General features: G+C 44.2%; 1 protein-coding gene across 2 annotated transcripts in view; it reads right to left on the bottom strand.

The window, feature by feature from the left end:
* Positions 1-20,663, bottom strand: part of MALT1 (MALT1 paracaspase) — an 81,507-nt gene that overhangs the window by 5,466 nt on the left and 55,378 nt on the right. For both annotated transcript variants that reach the window (XM_032776381.2, XM_032776380.2), the window contains 7 exons: positions 18,294-18,471; positions 15,223-15,297; positions 6,780-6,907; positions 4,917-5,066; positions 4,101-4,258; positions 2,395-2,520; positions 155-997 (listed from right to left, as the gene is read on the bottom strand). In XM_032776381.2, the coding sequence (XP_032632272.1) occupies positions 548-997; positions 2,395-2,520; positions 4,101-4,258; positions 4,917-5,066; positions 6,780-6,907; positions 15,223-15,297; positions 18,294-18,471 (1,265 nt within the window). In that variant the 3' untranslated portion in view covers positions 155-547. The remainder of the gene's footprint in view (positions 1-154; positions 998-2,394; positions 2,521-4,100; positions 4,259-4,916; positions 5,067-6,779; positions 6,908-15,222; positions 15,298-18,293; positions 18,472-20,663) is intronic.

Genomic DNA, 20,663 nt, shown 5'->3' with positions numbered 1-20,663 from the left:
AATTTAGCGCTACTCCTCTCGTTTGGGAGGAGTTCCGAAATCGATTTAAGGAGCCGTTTAACTCGATATTAATGACGACGTCGTGTGAATGGATACAGCGTTAAATCGGTATATCGGCCATTAAACCGATTTAAAGTCGCAGTGTAGACCTGGCCTCAATGCTACATGCTTGCTGCTCTGTTCTTTTGCTGGCTGGCACAGCTGCAGCCAATAATAGGGTGCCTGCTGGTTAGCTCCTGTGGGGCTCCCATGTACCCAGCTCAAGCTTCTCTCCACCTCATCTCTCCTGCCACCAGCTCCCCATGATTACCCCACACCCGTCTTCACTGCTGAAAAAAATTCAAGAGTGAAGTATTAGTTTATATTCCATTCTTGTCTCTTTGGATTTGAGAAGTTTCCAAGGAGAGAATATACTGACCCATAACCAACCCACAATTCCCAGTACTGTCTTCTCTCAAAACATGAACACAGCGCAGAGAATGTATAATCAGCGCTGGAGTGCCTTAGCCCAGGACTGAGGCTCCTGTACATTCTGCAGAGGTGATAGCTATTGCTTTTTAGATAATCTGAGGCTGTTGGAGAAGCTGAATCCCAGGTCATCAGTGTCATCAGTTGTTTCTACTGGTATATTATTCTTTTTTATGTGGGATGAGTAAGTCCATGCTTCTTGTCTTGAAGTTAGCACATTCAAAGTCACATTGCAATGGCATGCTTCTGGCTCCCTGAAATGGTCTGAATGAGCATTGTTTGGATGGTGAACACCTGGGTAGGAATTTGGTTGACAGTGATTAGGAGAGAGGTAGTATTCAGCTGCCACAGGTGTGGATGCTTGGGTATGGAAAGGTCTGTTAGACTTGCAACAATTTTCCTTAAATCCATGATGAATGCCTAATTTAGCAATAAGAGGTTTCCCAACATTAACCTCCTTCCTTTCATCCAGAGAATCATCTATTCCAGGATATTCATAATGCAGACAAACTGTGAAGATCAAGTGCTCCTGTGAATGAGAGACAAAATTATTTCTTCCCTCAAAAACACAGTAAAACAAACTTTTTACAAAGTGATTATTTGTGTGAAGGAGCAATTAACACATTTAAAGAACAACAACAAATAGACCTACAATAAGCATAATTGCTGAAGTGCCATAAGCCTTGCAGTTAAACGTATACCACACACACAGGGCCAAATTCTGCACTGATTTATTCTCAGTACACTCTCACTGGAATCAATGAGGCTGCAAAAGATGTAAACTCACAGTGAAATTCTGCACACTCACTTCATACTGTGTTTAAATACAGCTAAGTTTAACACCCAGAGACCTCGTCACCATATCTTTTCCGCTTAACCACGTGTCAGAGCTCTAGCTGTTTCTTTACCAGAAAAGACTTTCCCCTGTCACTCTATGCGTGAAATTCTGTTAATGAAACAACTACGAAAGCAGAGGGAGGAGTACTGCAGGTATATTCATGGGATGATTTCTCTCTTCCCCTCCAAATTTCATTTGAATTTTAGGTAACCAAATTCAGCAAAATCTTTCCACCGCAAAAGAAATAACAGTATAAAGGTGCCATTTGCACCTTGCCTGAATGAATATGGGGTTTTGGGGTAACAATAACTCATGGGTGATCCGAATTTATAAACCTGCTGGCAGCAGGATAAGAAGGCACTCATTAGTATGGCACTCTTTATCCCACCCACCTCCACAAACACTCTTAAGTTTTTGCAATTTCCAGTAGTGTTCGTGCTACCCTCTGGCATAATGTGTTGGAAAGTAAATACAGTAGATCATATACAACAGAGAGCTAAAGTCCTGAAAATCCTATAGTCCACTTCTGATCCTTTAACAGCAACATTTAACTATGAAAAGTGAGAGTGCTTTAAAACACGATGGGTTCAAGACACAGGCTGGATTCTAAAGAGATTTATAACAACATTTCCACTTTTTACTAATGACTTCAACTTATGGCTCTGCTTTAAGGCATCATGCTTAGTGAGCAAATAGACATGGAAACATGATATGTAAAAGGTGGTGTGATTCCTCCAGAGAAGTCAATCAAACTTCTGAACCTATAAGGCACATTTTCCAGAGCTGTGTTTAAAGGGGACTCGTGGAATAATATGATTTCATATCCTTTGGCTCTCTCTTTGGAACATATTTTCAGTCTGCCAGCTACAGAGCCAAGTCACTGAAGCGTGCTCTTAGCCATTCTCTCTCTAAGCAGCTAGAATAAATGTTAAATGAGCGAGTATGCTTTGGGCAATTACTGAAAATATTCAGTATCCCTGATATCAATTACATATAGAATCCAGCTCTTTTACTGGAGTTGTGAAGCAATATGATTAATCTGTACTGTATAAACAAATGGGCGAGACAAAAAATAACGCATTAACCACCTTTAGTTTCTGCAGTGAACTTAGTCTAGTGTAGAGACAGTGTTTGGGAAGATCCTTTGATACTAAATAGCTGCCGGTTTCTTCAGGAGTCCCTTTATTTGCCTCTTTAGGATCTATATCCAAGTCCTGTTGCAAACAAAAAAGGAGAATTAAGTTGTAGGTATTAAAAACTAGTAAAACAATGTGAAAAAAAAATAAAAAGGAACATTTGTATTTTATGTGAAGTAGCTTAAGATTTGAGTTCAACTTACAACTTATTTTGACACACTTTATTAAAATAGTGTTTTCCTTTTCTTAACAAAAAAATTCTCAAATATTAGTTGAATCTTGTATGAGGAGAGTTGCCTAGGCTGCTTAATTCATCATCAGTCATAAGCAGGAGTAGTTGTTTGTGTTTTATCTCTTGCCTTCCTAAAATGCAACTCAAGGTGGATTCCTTCCCCATTTCTTACAACTAAAAAAAAATGTGCAAGTTTCATTTCCTCCCCCATTTTCATCTCCTCTCAGATATTTCCTCTTCTCTCTAGTCATCATTTTTCCACTTCAAACCAAGAGGTCAAAACTCAGGGTGCTGTTGCAAGCAGCTGGACTGCTACCTATTACTACAGCTAATAGTACAAAAAAAGCCAGAGCTTTCCTCTTCTAGATTTGAGTATACTAAGGTAGCATTAGAACAACTGATTAGTTTCCCTTAAATGTGTCATTTTCAGAGTACAATTGTTCTAAAGCTGCTATACAATTAGTACATTTTGATAAATTCAAAATTAAAACACTATTTCTTCCAAGATGCCCAGGTGCCCTTGTGCCCTCAGGGAAGTAACAATAATATTGACATAATGCAATAAACATGTCAAAACAAAAAATGTGGAACCCAATAAGATACACACTAAACTTTATTACTAAGAATCTTGGCTTTCAACTGCATCCCACTCCCTCACTTTCTTCTGTACTTTGCCTGTTAAGGCCCTGATCTGTCTTTAGATCTATACAGGCAGACGCCCAATGCCCATGCAGAGCCCATTGATCTCCACGGGGCTCTGATCATGCACTCCTTATTGCAGGATCAAGGCCTTAGAGTGCAAGCTATTTAGGGGCAAGAAACTTGTCTTCATACTCCTGTAATACCAGGTGGTCTGAACACTTCACAATGTAGTATATGGTGGTATTATAGTAACAGCACTATAGGAGAAAAAGACAGTTATTTAATATGTTAATTCACAAATATGTAATTCTCTTTACAATCATTATTTAGACAGCACCAAAAGCATGCTAGGTACTTTAAGGGAATAAGAAAACAAGACTCCTTTTCTAGGGAGTTTACAAGTTAAGGTTCCAATCCTGCAATTCACTGCTCTCTAGCTATGACGACTTCAGTGGGGATCCATGAGGGTGGTAGTGCACCTGTATGTGGTAACTCATAGCAGCGTGTCCTAAGTGACTGATCCTTTTAATAGGAACTGCAGGCATTTAGCACCTTGCAGGATCAGGCCTAATTTAGATTTAACAAGTAACAGAAGTCAGGATGTGAAGAGAAGGGGAAGAAGAGAGTTTCAACAAGATCATAAGATTTGTTTTCTATATGCATCCTCTGCTTGGTTCAGAATTCAAAATTGAATTTTTTCCCCCCAAAGGTGTAGTCTGGCACAAGCAGACAACCACTAACTTAAATACAGAGCAATCATGAAACACAAATAGGAAATACTTACAAGTGGGAAGTCTGTAACATATGCTTTGCAAACTAGTATTTCAGGAGGTTTCTTTACTATCCTTGTGTAGATGATCAGGACGTTGGAAAACTCGGCTGCGAACCCCAGCTGAATCTGAACACCACACTTAAAGTCAAGATACATACTTTCTGGAAGTTCTGAAAATAAATGAAAAAACCTAAAACCCCTGGTTCTGACAGCAGAACCAGTACATTTCTCTTTCCTGTGTAGTGATTAAAAAAAGGCCCAAGCATGAAATCACTAAACCAGATATATAAGGGAGAAAATTGTAAAAACACAAATAGGAATTTGGTGCTCAAATAAAACTGGACACCTATCAAATCTATAAATTTGTAAAAGTGGCAAAGGGATTAGAGAGGAAAGAAAAGCTTATCAGACTGCTAATCTTCTGCTCAAATACATTACAGACAATTCAATACCACATTCAAACGTATCAGGAAAAAAAGACGACTATTCCTGCTTTAGTAAAAAAGAAGTCAGGTGTAATGTCTGATATGCTGCTCTTGAAGTTACTTCACATGAGATGAATTTAGCATCCCATATTTTTCATAATTTAATCCAGAGATAAACCCAAGCAAAAACCTCCAAGATCTGAACAGTCCTCTGAACTTTGTTCCTTGGGCACATTTCTACTCAATATATTATAGCCAGTGAAAAAAGCAACGGTAAGGACTAGACACTATACCTACACAAATCTTCAATTGAGTTATTTATGCATATTAAGTGAGATAAAGAATTAATAATGAAATTAACATCTTGAAAGGGTGATCTTTTGGAAGAGAGAGTTTACTGTACCATGAGCTTTGGCCCACTGTAAGTTCCGTGCCAGGGACTCTACAGATGATCCTGTCTGCTGAATGGGATCTGTTAATGCTCTCTTCTCAGATAAACTGCTGCGAATCTCCAAAGCCTGCTTGCCTTTGGTAAGGTGACACTTACCCATATCTAAAGATAAGATTCAAATATTTTTGTAGGAATCAAAGCTCCTGAAATTATAATTAAAGCACCTACATCATTGGCATTATGGTTATGGTTGTGTCCGCATTTCTGTGATGAACTCATTTTCAGGGAAGTTTAGTGACTGGCTATTCAAATTCATTCAAAGCTGAAAGGCAACATGCAAGATGTCTCAAGAGAACAATTTTTTTCTGTGTCTGTTTTCAACATGCCTCCACATTTAAGAAAAAAAATCTTCAGTATGGTGCTGATTCAGCAGCGTAGTGAAGAAAATGCAAGAGAGGCAAGGAAGTAGCAACTGAAAAGTAACTATCATCTATAGATCCACACTCTAGTGGCATGGTTAAGTCATACCTCAACTGGTGGTAACAAAATTGTTAATCAAGCAGCACATGTGCACTGCTCCAGCTAGTCACACAATCATCATCGTTTCCTTTTTCTCCCTATCGCACTGGCACATTAAATCTGAATTGTTTTAACTTTTGTAACACATTTTCTACATTCTGTCTTGTCAACAGCAAACTAATTTGGTTGCATATTTGAGATCTGGTTTGGGCTTTTCTGATTTATGAATCCTTGTCAGATATGCACACTGAGCCAAATTCTGTCTTCACTTACAATCCTGTAGCCTCACTGAGTGGAACCGACAGAAGAATGTGGCCCATTATACAGATTTTAAGTCTCCAGCTGTTGGGAGACCTGGACAATATTTTTATTGAAAAGCCAGTAGACTTATGTACCAAAAAAAAAAAAAAAAAAAAAAAAAGGACACCTGTGCATATACTCCATCATGTAAATGCTCTTGTCTACCTTTCTATGCTTTGAAAGAATACTCACTCTCAGTTAAGACATTCTCTTCAGCACTCTTCACTCAGGTAATACTCCCATCAACAACACAGGGAGTTTTGCCTGAGTAACAAGTGATGAATAGGGTCCCGCATTGTAGTCTAGTCAGTAAATAATGGTTATGCCAACAGATGTGGTATTAATACTGTACTGTGACACACAGAATTCAAGCCTTATTAGTCTGTCTCTAGACAAGTCAATTGGGCTAGCAGTCACATTCAGAGACCACATGACAAAGGAGTGTGATTTTCGTGACCATATAATCATCTGGAAACTCTGATGAGAGTTGCATACTCACAAAAACTTAGAATAAGCAGTATGAATGCCATATAATGGTGGCTCATCAATAGCAGGGCTATTATGGTAAGGGGTGCTTCTGAAATGCTTCAAAGATAAACAAATATACATCCTAATTCTGTCTCACTTGAAATAGTAAGTGAAAATGAAAGCACCTTTTTTTGCATATTAAACCCCAGCCATGTTCAGAAATATTAGATATTAAACATGCTTTTTTATTCATGCACTTGAAGTTTTTCCTGTAGGGGAAAGCCTTAAACATGCTTCAATACTAAGCTTTTGAAGCAACAAATGAAATACAAATTCCATCACAAATGTATAGCACCCTGCATCCCACAGGCGCTCAAATCAGTTTACAGACAGGGGTCTTTATTAAGATGTTTCAGTTTTTACACAAGAGGTAGCTGCATTTTGATGGTGGGTTTACACAGCGCAGTAATAATTTAGAGAAGGAAGTGAAGAACACTCAGTGCAGAAGAGGAGTTCTAGATAAGAAAAAAAAAAGGATTTTTTTGTAAACTGGAAGCGAAGGAAAGTTAAAATGTAGGTTGCTTTCACCTTCTGCAACTTCATCAAGTAACACAGTAATCTTCTTGTCCTCCAACATGCGTTCCTTCAAGAACTTCATGAAAATCCCATTAGCTAACCCAGAATGCTGAATTTCAAAAGCTTCTGCTCCCTGGCATCTTTAAAGTATAATAAATAATAAATATAAGAGCAAAAAAGAGATAGACAGTGATCAATTAATAATATTTTACAAGACATGTATGACTGTGAGAAGAATGCTGCATGAAATAAGGAACTGCTGTATGAAGACTAAGTTGTATTTAGAAGCTAGTTAATCTGGTCTTCACAGGAACGCAATATACATTTACAAACAATTCATTTGTGAAGAGTTCATATTTACTACCAAATCACAGGAATGATGCAAGATCAACCTAAAGTATTACTGCTTCTTAAACAAATTATCTTGGAGGACAGTCCCAAAGCAGTGTCTGAAAAATGTGCCGGTACAAATTCCATTAATACCTCCTAGTTTCGTAAAACTCTTGACCACTTACCAGCTGAATGCTTTTGTATTTGCCATATTAAATCCACAATAATTGGGTGCTATAGGATGCTATCCTGAAACTGTTAATCTAAACTTTAGACAACCACTTCAAAATACTGGAATTACCGAATTAACTTTGCTCTTTGCAACCCCAGGAAGAAGAATTTGCAACCATTCTAAGTGCTGTAGCGCAGACAACGAAACCCATTTATTGTTATTGTAAAACACATACACATATATATAAATAAATTTAAAATTTGTTCTGACACTCAGTAAAAAAACTTAAACTGCACTTCTCTGTCCCCGCAGACATTGAGGTTGTAGTCTTTGTGTAAGATGGCAGTGATATGGGTAAGCCATCAATTCCTTTGGATTTCTGTTGTTTTTTCACGTCCTGGAACCACCATGGCTACAGTAAGACATGACACATACGTTATAGTTCAGGGCAACTGCATCTGTATTCCCCCTCTATAGTCCAGCAAGGGCCCTCATTCTCAACTTCAGGCTCCCCTGGCTGTCACCTCTCTTGGGTAGAGATATGCATCTCAATTCCTCCTGACCAGGCTATTTCCAGGTTGCATAGCTCTGATCATACTGTGAATTCCCCCAAAAAGTCAGACTGCCTAAGCATATCTGCTTTGTCTTCTCAGAGACGGTGAACAGTGCAATTGCCACAGTTATTAGTTACCACACAGCACTTCCTATGCAAGCCTATTTTATTTTTAGGTATAATCATTAGAGAAAACATTCAGTACAGTAAAAGAACCCACCTGCATGCTAATAAGCTTACTGGATATCACCCAAATGGACTCTAAGATGGGCTCTGAAAGGTGAGTTCTTGAAGCCCCCTACACCTTCCCAAGGGGTCTCTTTTGTGGTTACAAGTTCATAACAGCCTTAGCTCAAAACTAGCACCCTCATGAAAAGTTTATTCCATCCCTCATATAGTTCGGGGGGTCTTTGAGCTGGAGTTTCCAGGGACAGACAAATAGTAGACAGTGGGTTTTTCTCCCTAGGGCGTGGCTCCAAAACATCTCCCTGTTCTTCCTAGAACCCACTTCTCATGGGTTGTCCCAAACAGTTTTTTGAAGTTCCTAGAATTTAAATTGGTCACGTCCCTAGAAAAATTACATACAATCCTACAGCTCAAACAATCGCATTTTTAATATGACTCCATGGGTATTAAACCTAATTTAATAAAATTCATATTCAGGATACTGTAAGAAATTGCTATCTGTCACAAATAAACACATTTCAATCATTATGGGCATATGGAGTAAATTTTTCTATTTCTCCATAGTTTTTAATATCAAACTAATGTTTATTAGAAATTAGGTGGAGCATCCCTGAAGTTGACTATTAAAATAATTGTAGGTGAGTCATTCAGCAGGTTGGGGAGATGAGCTGTAGTGTCTACTGCTTTTGAGGGCCATAGCTCACATTTGAATGGGGAACAGCAAATAAACCTATTAAAATATACATTTGATATGTCTACACTCGGGCTATGTCTACACTTAAAATGCTATACCTGCACCTGAGCTTCTATAGCACTTCAGTGTAAATGCACACTACAGCAACAGGAGAGGTTCTCCCATTTCTGTAGTTAATCCACCTCCCCAGGAGACAATAGCTAGGTTGATAGAAGAATCTGTCCTTTGACCTAGCAACATCTAACTGTGGGTTAGGTCGGCTTAACAGCAGTCACTCAGGGGTGTGGATTTTTCATACCCCTGAGCAATTCACTTGGGTCAATATACCTTTTTAGTGTAGACCTGGCCATAGCCAGAACATCTCTAAAATATCAAGACAGAATTAAGGGCAATTTTAATCATTCATATAAATAGCCCATGGATAGCATAGGAAAAGACGGTTACTCACCTTTGTAACTGTTGTTCTTCGAGATGTGTTGCTCATATCCATTCCAGTTAGGTGTGCGCGCGCCGCGTGCACGTTCGTCGGAGAAACTTTTACCCTAGCAACACTCGGTGGGCCGGCAGGTCGCCCCCTGGAGTGGCGCCACTATGGTGCCTGATATATACCCCTGCCGACCCAACCGCTCCTCAGTTCCTTCTTATGCCGGCTACTCATGACAGTGGGGAAGGAGGGCGGGGTGTGGAATGGATATGAGCAACACATTCTCGAAGAACAACAGTTACAAAGGTGAGTAACCGTCTTTTTCTTCGAGTGCTTGCTCATATCCATTCCAGTTAGGTGATTCCCAGCCTTATGTAGGCGGTGGGGTCGGAGTGAAAAATCGGCAGAATGTAAAACTGCGGAGCCAAAAGCTGCCGTATCTCTTGACTGCTGTTGAACCAGAGCATAATGCGAAGCAAGGTAATGGACCGAGGACCATGGAGCTGCGCGAAATACTCGAATGGGTAGGTACACGAGTTAGCAAGGCGGCAGATGAAGCCTGAGCCCTGGTTAGACGCATGGTGATGTGGCTTGGGGAAATGTGAGCCAAATCATAACAAGTGGGGTGCACGTTATCATCCAAGATGAGAAGGATCCACTGAGAGGAACAGGTAGGCCTTTCTTCGGAACTGCTACTGCAACGAGAGTTTGGGCGTGTTACAAAATGGTTTTGTCCGCTCAACATAAAAGCGAGCGCTCTACAGATGTCCAGGAGTGTTGTCCCCGTCACGTTGAGTGTGGTAACATGAAAGGCCGAAACCACCTTAGGGAGGAAGGCCAGGTGTGGACGTAACTGCCACCTTGTCTTTGTAAACATAAAGTATGGTGGAACCACCATAAGAGCCCTGAGCTCGAAGACTCGTCTGGCCGATGTAATGGCTACGAGGAAAGCTGTCTTCCAAGACAGGTATAGCAGTGAGCAGGTCGCTAACGGGTTGAATGGAGGAGACCATAAGTCTGGTTAAACCCAAAGTTGAGGTCCCAGGTTGGGGCTGGGGCGGCGTACCTAAGGGTGTATGCGCTCCAAGCCCTTGAGGAACCCCGAACCATAGAGTGTGAGAACAGCAGAACGACCACCTTAGCCTGGATGGGAGGTAGAGATGGCTGCCAAGTGTAACTTCGGCGAACACCGCTAGCCCTGCTGTTGCAGGCCGGAGGGTAGATCCAACATAGAGGGGATCGAGACCCCAGCAGGAGTAAGATTTTAAGCGTTTCGCACCTGTAGGAGAGACGCTTCCACCTGGCCAGGTACGTTGACCAGGTGGAAGGCATCCTGCCACCCCGATAGTCACGTAGGAGCCACACCGTGAGGTGAAGAAACTGCAGGTCCAGGTGGCGAAGTCTTGCCGTGGTCCTGAGGTACGAGGTTACTGGGTGGAGTGGCAGGGTAATTGGGCAGGCTATTGACAGGCCGAGCAACGTGGCGTATTAGTGCTGCCTGGAACACGCTGGAGTGATCATGATGATGCGCGCTCTGCTCCTGCGAAGTTTGAGCAGGACCCAATGAGCCAGGGGAACGGCGGGAAGGCGTAAAGGTATTGGCCCTTCCACAGCATGAGGACAGCGTCCAAGATCGGTCGGGGAGAGACCTTAGAAGGAGCAGGACCTCGGACATTTCCCGTTCTCGCGGTAAGCGAACAGGTCCATATGTGGGGGAAAAAAACCCCACTTTTGGCCACAAAATGCATCACATCAGCAGGGCGACCACTCATGAGACAGGAAAACCCTGCTGAGTCAAATTGCCAAGGAGAAGGATGCTACCAGATTTATCGAGTGGGCTATGCACAAGTCCCGAGAGATGGATGGACTCCTGACAAAAGGAGGAGGACCATGTCCTCCCAGGTTGTCTATGTAGTACATGGCCGTTGTGCTGGCTGTAAACACTGAGACGCTACGGCCTCGCAGCTGCTGCTGGAACCCTGGCACGCCAGGGCAGACTGCTCTCATCTTTGAACATTGATGTGGAACGCCAGCCCCTGAGAAGACCAAAGGCCTTAAGCTCGAAGGTTACTGAGGTGAGCACCTGAGCTGAGAGATGACGCCTCCATCGTCAGGGACAGTGAGGGCTGGGGCGGATAGAGCGGCATCCCTGCCCACACCAGGGAGGGAGTTAGCCACCTTCTAGGGAGCCTAGGATGCTCAGGGAATGGTGACTATGGTGACCATTGGGCCCCTATCCGGCGGTACGCCGATTTGAGCCAAACTTGGAGATGACAGAGCAGAGCTTAGCGTGGTTTGGTTACAAACTAGCAAGAAGCCGTGGGACCCGGGAGACCGAGACAAGTGGGAACCAGAGTGGAAATGTTTCGTAGTGATGTTTCATCAAGGCCTAGACATGTGAATAGGTCTTGATGAATGCCCAAAACGCTGAGTGACTTATGTCTTGGAAAGTCTCTCCTCAGATAAGCCAATCGCCCAGATACGGAAAACGCATATCCGACAGTCGGCGGAGATGGGTGGCGACTACGGCCACACACTCGGTTAATGCCTGTGGGCTGTAGGGTCAAGGCCAAACAGCAGGACCGTAAAATGCTGGAAGTACCAACGGTTGGCTAGAAAAGCGGAGGTATCTCCTGTGCGGAGCGAAGATGGCAATGTGAAAAGTACGCGTCTTCATATTGAGGCGGCATACCAGCCTCCAGGATCTAGGACAGGATAATGGTTCCCAGGGGTGCCATGCGGAACTTCAACCTTAACATAAACTGGTTGAGTCCTCGTAGGTGTAGGATAGGTCTGAGACCTCCGTACGAGTCGGGGATTAGGGAATAGTTGCCCCTTCGTCCATCGGCGTCTGCGCTCTTGTAAGAGGAATTACGCCCAGAGGAGTCCCTGAAGAGGGGCAGGGTTGGAACAAATTGGAGGTGGCACCCAAACTCCACCATGTGCAGGGGACCACGAACTGAAGTTAACTGGGACCACGCCAAGAGGAAGTAGGAGTGGTAAGCAGCTTGTAACCGTACGCGCCCTCGGGGCGCACCTTTGAAAAGTTCAATCTTTGGTCCCCAACGATCGTGATTGTGAGGGGCCTCGATCTTGGCCTTGGACCTCTAGGGTCCTGACGGTCGTCTGCGACCACCTCAGTCGCGCCGACTGCCAAAGCCAATCTGTGGCTAGGCACAGAGTGTGGTGGTGTGGCTGGGGACGGAAAGGCCTGCGTTAGGTCGTCGGCGTATGCATGCGAAGAGAGAGCTCATTAGGACCTTTGCCTCCAGGCTTTGTAGCCTGGGGTTGATTTCACCGCAAAGAGGCCTTTACCAACAAATGGTAAGTTGTGAAAGGCCGAGGTTTGAAACCGGAAGCCATGAGATGCTCCTCATGGTAACGAGGCCTGAAGAGAAGCTCTAGCCTGCCTTTTTCCCTTCCTCCAAGAGGGCAGTGAACTCTTGGCCGGAGTCTTGATGGAGAAGCTCCATAATATTATCCCCGTTATCCAGGTGTTATGATTATAGGGGCTAAGCAGGGCTTATTGATTTGCCACGCAGGGCTATAAGAGCCTTGCAGAATACACCTTGCGGCTGAGTAGGGTCATTCGCCTAGCCCCCTTCGATTTCGGGGCTGGCGCCTGTTGGCCATGCCGTTCCCTTTTTCTTGACCAACTGAATGACTAGTGCCGCAGGGAGGAGGACGGACAGACCAGTAGTCGTACCCTCCATAGAGTATCGGCATTCGCCTGGATGGTCGAATAAACGGGTAGGGCCCCTCTAGCGGGCAAACCGCCGATAGAATGTCCACTACCGGGTCCCCTACCTCCGGGACCTCCTGCAGCTGGAGGTCCGCATTGAGTGCTACCCTCCATAGGAGAGCCTGATGGGTACTCTCAGGTTGTTGGTGGGCACACCAGAATCGCACGGTCCTGAGCATAAGAGCTGTCCGCGTGGGAAGACACTGATGCGTGTCTGGATGGCCATGGAGGTGCTGAAAGATCATGGGCAGAGAGTCTGACTCTACCAGACCTTGCCCAACTTGGCACCTGGGACCACGGTACCGCAAGGCGCACTGGTACTGGAACGAGATCCGGACCTGCGACCAGAGCGGTGCTGGGAGGTCGACCGAGATCTCGAGGTTGGGAGCGGCTACAGGAGTCACAGTGCCTGTAGCGGTGCTGGGAGCCGGAACGGTGCCGGGATTATCGGGTCGGTGAACGGGACACCGACCTGTGCGGCGAGTGCGACCGGTGCCGAGGAGAGCAGCGTCGGGACTGCAAATGGCGTCGGAAGCAGGAGTGCCGACGGAACTTGGACGTCTGCGGGACCGTGATCATGAACGGTGCCGCTTCTGCTGCGCCGACAGAGGATGGTCGTATCAAGGAGGCTTGCAAGAGACTGTAGTAGCCGCACCGGCGGTGCCCCGGGGGTTCAGGCAGCATCCACTCTGTCACGGCAACGAGATCCCTCGTCGTTGGAAATGTCTCCGGCGTGGAGGGAACAGTAAGCTCGACCACAGTGTGTACCGGGGAGCTGTCAGGCACCGGATTCGACGGCCCTTGTGGGACCGGGATCGACGGTGCTGACGTCGCCGGTGCCTCAGCAGGTGTCGGTGCTGGGCGATCCGGCTTAGACAGGCTCTCTGTCCGCGGTGCAGTTTGCACGGGAGCAGTAGGAGCAGGAAGCTCGACCACGGCGTGCGCCGGGGAGCAGTCAGGCACTGGATTCGACGGCCCTTGTGGACTGGGATCGACGGTGCCGATGTTGTCAGGTGCCACGGCAGGTGTGTCGGTGCCAGGCGATGCATCTTAGATGAGCTCTGGCTGCGGTGCCGTTAGCACGGGAGCAGCAGGAGCAGGAAGCTCAACCACGGCGCGTGCCGGGAGCGGTCAGGCACTGGATTCAACGGCCCTTGTGGGACGGGATCGACGGTGCCGACGTTGTCGGTGCCGCGGCAGGTGTCGGTGCCAGGCGATCCGACTTAGGCGAGCTCTCTGGCTGCGGTGCAGTTGGCATGAGAAGCAGCAGGAGCAGGAGCTCAACCACGGCCCATGCGGGGAGCAGCAGCAGGCACTGGATTCGACGGCCCGCGGGACCGGAATCAACGGTGCCGGCGTCCTCAGTGCCTCTGCAGGTGTTGGTGCATGTGGCGATCCGACGTAAACGAGCTCTCTGGCTGCGGTGCAGTTGGCACAGAAGCAGCAGGAGCAGGGAGCTCAACCACAGCGCGTGCCGGGGAGCTGTCGGGCACTGGCAGGAGGAGTCGTGGCTTTCTCACCCCAGAGAGAGGGAGCGGTGCGAGTCGACGTTGGTGCCGGTAACGGCCGGTGCCGGCGGGGTCCGGTGCCGAGGAGGCGCTTCTGTCGCCGAGTAGCCAGCGCTCGGTGCAGAAGGTGGAGGGAAAAGAAAGTGCCGCTCAATTTTGTTCTCGGCTTAAACGCCTTGCAAATGGGGCACTTAGCTGTGAAATACATCCCCAAGGCACCGTAAACAGGAGTCGTGTGGATCTCCTGTCAGCAACGGCCGGAGGCCGGGCCCAAGCACGGACTAAGAACCGGTGAGCCGGGCATGGGCTCCGGCACCGGTTGCGGGGAGGGGCTACTCCTCCGAACCCCGCTAACTATGGTTAAACTAACTATGCTAGCAAAGAAAAAAACGCATAAGTATAGATAAATATATATATAAAAGGATTATAACTATATATCTAAACATACAAGAACTACGAGTAGCTAGACTTCAGGGAAGCGGAGGTCAGCTAAGCTGCGCGTCCACTGTTCCAACGACCGACACGGCGGTAAGAAGGAACTGAGAGCGGTTGGGTCAGCAGGGGTATATATCAGGCACCATAGTGGCGCCACTCCAGGGGCGACCTTGCGGCCCACCGAGGTGTTGCTAGGGTAAAGTTTCTCGACGAACGTGCACGCGGCACGCGCACACCTAAGTGGAATGGATATGAGCAAGCACTCGAAGAAGAACATATATTAGAAATGAGTTACTCGTGCTCTTACACTACTGAATGGACTATTTTTTTTTTTTTTTTTAAATCAACTAAATGACCACAGTGGTCCCCTCTGGCCTTGAAATCTGGTGGGGCTGGAGGAAGTTTTCTTACGTTGCATATCCAAAAACGATGTTAGCTGTAACCTTCAGGGCATCCAAGATTAGAATGGTATCATCATACTCATTTCTATAATAAATGAAAACAAAAGTTTAGAATATGACTGAGAATCCAATCATGCAAAGTGTTACAGTGTACGTCATAGAAAACAGATAATTTTTCTTTCTTTCTTAAATCAGGAATGAATCCACTGATGGTAAACAAAATTAGTTGCATCAACATTTTCATGAAATGAATAGTTAGACTAATATGCATTGACTAGATGAGAGCACCTCATATTAACAGCTGTTGAATTTGGCCACGGTCCTAGCAAGAAGTCTTTGAAACCACTGAAAACTGCCAGTCGTTTTAGGCTAATGAAAACTTGATGGTTTTTCCTTTCAAAATGCGATATCAGCAAGGTTGAGATGTGAAAATCTGCCATATTTCTTATAGACATTTTTGTTTTGGCCAGTAGAATGTGATGTTTAATTGGGTTATTAATGTTACATTAGCAATGAAGTTCACAGGCTCTGGAAAAACTGTAGCAATCATGAGGAATAATCTCTCTGGTAATAAACCACCAGGACTAGAAGATATTCACTCAAGAGTTCTGAAGGCACTCAAATGTGAAATTGCAGATCTACTAATCGTGGCACGTAACCAGATGACTGGAAAATAGCTAAGTAACACCAATTTTTGAAAAAGGCTCCAGAGGTAATCCTGGCAATTACAGTCCAGTAAAACTAACTTCAATACCAGGCAAATAGGTTGAAACTATAGTAAAGAACAGAATTATCAAACACACAGATAAATCCAATATGGTGGGGAAGAATCAACACAGCTTTTGTAAAGGGAAATCATGCCTCACCAATCTATTAGAATTCTTTGAGGGTGTCAACAAACATCTGGACAAGGGTGATCCAGTGGCTGTGGGTAGGACTTCTTCTGAAAGCCTTTGACAAGGTTCCTCATCAAAGGCTCTTAAGCTAACTATGCAGTCATGGGATAAAAGGGTAACTTGTTTTCTATCTTTTAACCCACAGTAGGAATAAGTAGTCAGTTTTCACAACGGAGAAAGGTAAATAGCTGGATCCCCCAAGCATCCATAATGGGGCTAGCACTGTTCACCATATTCATTAATGATCTTAAAAAGAGGGTAAATAGTGAGGTGGAAAAGTTTGTAGGTGATACAAAATTACCCAAGACAGTTAAATCCAAAGCAAACTTTGCCACCTCAGTTTCACAAAACTGGGTTACTGGGCCACAAAGAGGCAGATGAAATTCAATTCTGATAAACAGTAATGCATATAGGAAAACATACTCCCAACTATATACATGAAATGATGTAATCTAAATTAACTGTTACCACTCAAGAAAGATCTCCAAGTCATCGTAGATAGTTCTCTGAAAACATCAGCTCAATTTGCAGTGTCAGTCCAAAAAAAAAAAAGGCTAACGGAACGTTAGGAAACGGATCGATAAGACAGAAAATATCATAATACCACTGTAGATCCATGATACACCCACACCTTGCATATTGCATGCACTTCTGGTCACCCCATCTCAACACAGACATAGTAGAATTGAAAAAGGTTCAGAGGAAGGTGACAAAAATTGTCAGGGGTATCAAACAGCTTCCATGTGAGGAGATATTAAAAAGAGTTGGACTGTTCAGATTAGAAGAGAGATGACTAAGAGGTGGAATATGTTAGAGATCTATAAAATCATGAATGGTGTGAAGAAAGTGAATAACGAAGTGTTATTTACTCCTTCATGTAACACAAGAACCAGTGGGTACCCAGTGACATTAATAGGAAACAGGTTTAAATCCAACATAATGAAGTACTTCTTCATGCAACGCAGAGGCAGCCATCCTAGTGATTGCCAGGGGATGTTGTGAAGGACAAAAGTATAACTGGGTTGAAAAAAATATTAGATAAGATCACAGAGGATAGGTTCACCAGTAGCTATTAGCCAAGATGGTCACGAACACAACCCCATGTTGGGCGTGTCCCTAAACCTCTGACCACCAGAAGCTGGGACTGGACAACAGGGGATGCATTATTGAAAATTTGCCCTATTCTGTTCATTCTTTCTGAAGCATCTGACACTGGCCACTGTTGGAAGACAGGCCAGGTCAGTATCCTAACCCTGTACAGCCATTGTTATGTCCTTAATAAGAGTTCTCTGGGGGCTGACTGAAGAGATGACTTCAAATGGGAGCTGAATTAGGTACAGGGTTTGTGTTTGTTTGTTCTTTTTAAATGTGGAGAAAGTCAACTAAGATTGTTTAAATTAAAATAAATCTGCTAAACCTTTCCATTTTTTAAACGTGTATATATATTTTTCAGGAGGCAGGAGAAAGCATCATCCAGTATCACTGGCATACAAGGAGTCAACAAAAATCTATTTTGTCTTCAAAAATATGTCTGAAATGAAGGACTTTGCATCAGTTCCATATTATCAAAGGTTTCTACATATTAATTGAAATGGCTCTTAACACAAAATCTTCCAGCCACAGTAGTCTTATGATGCAGCTGACTTAAAACTCTTATCAGTTTTATCTAGTTTGATGCTTTAGTACATTTCTCTTTAACCTGTGGAGTGTTTAAATTGTATTTGTATGCAAAAATACACAATAAGCTGAATTATCACATGGGGCCTGATCCAAACCGCAATTAAGTCAACTGAAAGATTCCAAATGACTTCAATAGGCTTTGGAGCAGTCTCGAAGATCTCTCAGAACCCAATGGAGCTAGAAATTCTCTCCAACCTCCATCCACCTAATTACTTACAAAAACATTTATAGCATGAAGTTCCACATGTGGTTCTAGCTTCCTCCTTATTCCCTGGAGGCAGCTGATTATTTGGTTTGTTTTTTGTTTTTTTAAATATGTTCCCCCTTCTCCAGTAGTAATTTGCTGTTGCTGTGCAAAGGCTAAAGAAAATAAGAGTTTCACACTTTGTGTCTGAAAGTAATCAGATCTGTAGTCACCCTAGCCTTCTTCACCCTCCCCCGAAAAGGAAACTGATTAATCCACAGTTACAATTTACAGTAAGCATTTCAAGACTAGAAATCCTACCTTTTTCTACACATATCCAGTAAAAACACATTGAGCCCAGTCTCTTTTTCCTGCATCAGTTTGAGTACATTCTGCACGCACAAACAGTTTGCAGACCGATAGGGATTTGGGGCATCAATCGGAACCATGAAACTGTTCCCATAGTTTTCATAGCCGTGGCCAGCGTAATATAATAAACCTGAAAGGAAAAAGCAGAAATGATTATATGGTGCGCGCGCACGCACACACACACACACACACACACACACACACACACACAAACACACACACACACACGAAAGCCACCACTGATTGCACTGGGGCCAGAATTTTACCCATTACATCTACAGTATGTGTTTGGGAGAAATTAAACATTTTTGCTAATCCAGGTAGTTTTCAATGAATATCATCAATAATTGGGCAGAAAGTCAAAATAAAAATAGGCAATCATCAACCCTACGATGTGCAAACATAACATGAAGAGTTTGGGTAAGTAAAATTGTTTTAACACAAGACAGTAGGTACTTATGAAATAACATCGCTTAGATTAACAACGTACTAGGGAAATATGGTCTAGATGAAATTACTATCAGGTGGATGTACATCTGTGTAGCAGGGTGGACCCCTGCTCCTGCCCTGAAGGGGTTAAAAACAGCCCTGGGAAGGGGTTGTGGCTGGAGAAAGCAGCCTTTAGGCTGGGCTGATTGGGGAAGTGGCTGCAGCTGGGGCCATGCTCCAAACTGGGCAACAGGTCCTCATAAGAAGGCCGGAGGAGCTAGAAGCAGTCAGTCTCTCTCTAGCTGTAGAGGGAGATGGGCCTGGCTGCTGGGAGCTAGAGACAAAGTACCTGAGAGGAGCAGGGCTGAGGAGTGGGGGAGCTTTAGCCTAGAAAGCCCCAGGCTGAGGCCTAGGATTAGGCTAAAAGGTACTGGGGGTTGCAGAGGGCAGCCCAGGGGTAGGCTAGGGCAGCAGGTACAAACCCTGTTGCCTATGATGAGTGGCTGATACTGCAGTCTGCCCCAGTGAATGGGGGCTAGATGGAGACTGGGCAGTAGCCATATACTGAGGCAAAGTGGGGATAGAGGGTGGGGGTCCCCTGGGAAGGGGAAACCCCCAGAGAAAGGGGTGACTGCTTGGGGGCAGCACTCCACATAAAAGGGCACCGGGCCCAGGGAGGGACATGGGGCCAGAGGACAGGTGGATCACCAGCCTGCAGAGGGTGCTCTGGAGCTGGAACTGAGCTAATTCCCAGAAGTAACCAGCAGGAGGCGCTGCAGGGGTGAGTCTGCATGTCTACAATCTGGTTTACAAACAATACTCGAAGAGTACAGTAGAACCTCAGGTATGAACACCTAGGAAATGAAGGTTGTTCTTAACTCTGAACAAAATATTATGGTTGTTCTTTCAAAAGTTTACAACAGAACATTGGCTTAATTTCACTCCAGAAGATGTTTTTAACCATGTTAATTTAAATGAAACAAGCACAGAAACAGTTTCCTTACCTTGTCAAGTCTTAAACCCACCCTCCCTTTTTTTTTGTTTAGCAGTTTATATTTAACATAGCACTGTACTATACAGTATTTGGGGGTGGGGGGTTGTTTTGGTCTCTGCTGCCTGATTGTGTACTTCTAGTTCCAAATGAGGCCTGTGGTTGATTGGTCAGTTTGTAACTGAGGTTCTACTGTACTCATCAATGTCAAAGTGGGAGGGTATATTTACTGGGGTACCAGAGGGGGTCAGTCCTGTGTCAGATACTATTCAATATTTTCATTAATGATTTAGGCAATTGAGTGGAGAATATATTTAGAAAATATGTAGACACCAAACTGGGACGGGTCATAAGAATTTTGGAGGACAGGATTAGAATTCAAAATGATCTTGACAAATTTGAGAACTGCTCTGAAATCAACAAAATTAAATAAAGACAAGTATAATTACTACAAGTAGAAAGGAAAAATATCAAATACAGAACTACAAAACGGGGAATAACTGGCTAGGTCACAGCACTGGTGAAAAAGATCTGGGGGTTGTAGTGGTTCACAAATTGCAGCGCTGAACAATATACGGTTCAGCTGTGAAAAAGCTTCATAACATTCTGGTGTGAATATTAACAGATGTGTCATATAAGATCTGGGAGGTAACTGTCCCGCACCATTTGGCACTGGTGCCTCAGTTAGGGTACTGCAGCCAATTCTGTGTGTCACACTTTAGTAAAGATGTGGGCAAACTGAATTTAGTCTAGAGGAGAGCAACAGAAATGGTAAAAGGTTTAGAAAACCTGATCTATGCAAAAAAGTTAAAAAATGGAGCATGTTAAGTCTTGAGAAAAGACAACTAAGTGGGGACCTGATAGCCTTCAAATATGTCAATGGCTTATTTAAAGAGGACTGA

Source organism: Chelonoidis abingdonii, chromosome 6 (assembly GCF_003597395.2).
Source record: "Chelonoidis abingdonii isolate Lonesome George chromosome 6, CheloAbing_2.0, whole genome shotgun sequence".
Lineage (NCBI taxonomy): Eukaryota > Metazoa > Chordata > Testudines > Testudinidae > Chelonoidis > Chelonoidis abingdonii.
This window is presented reverse-complemented; position numbering and strand designations above follow the sequence as displayed.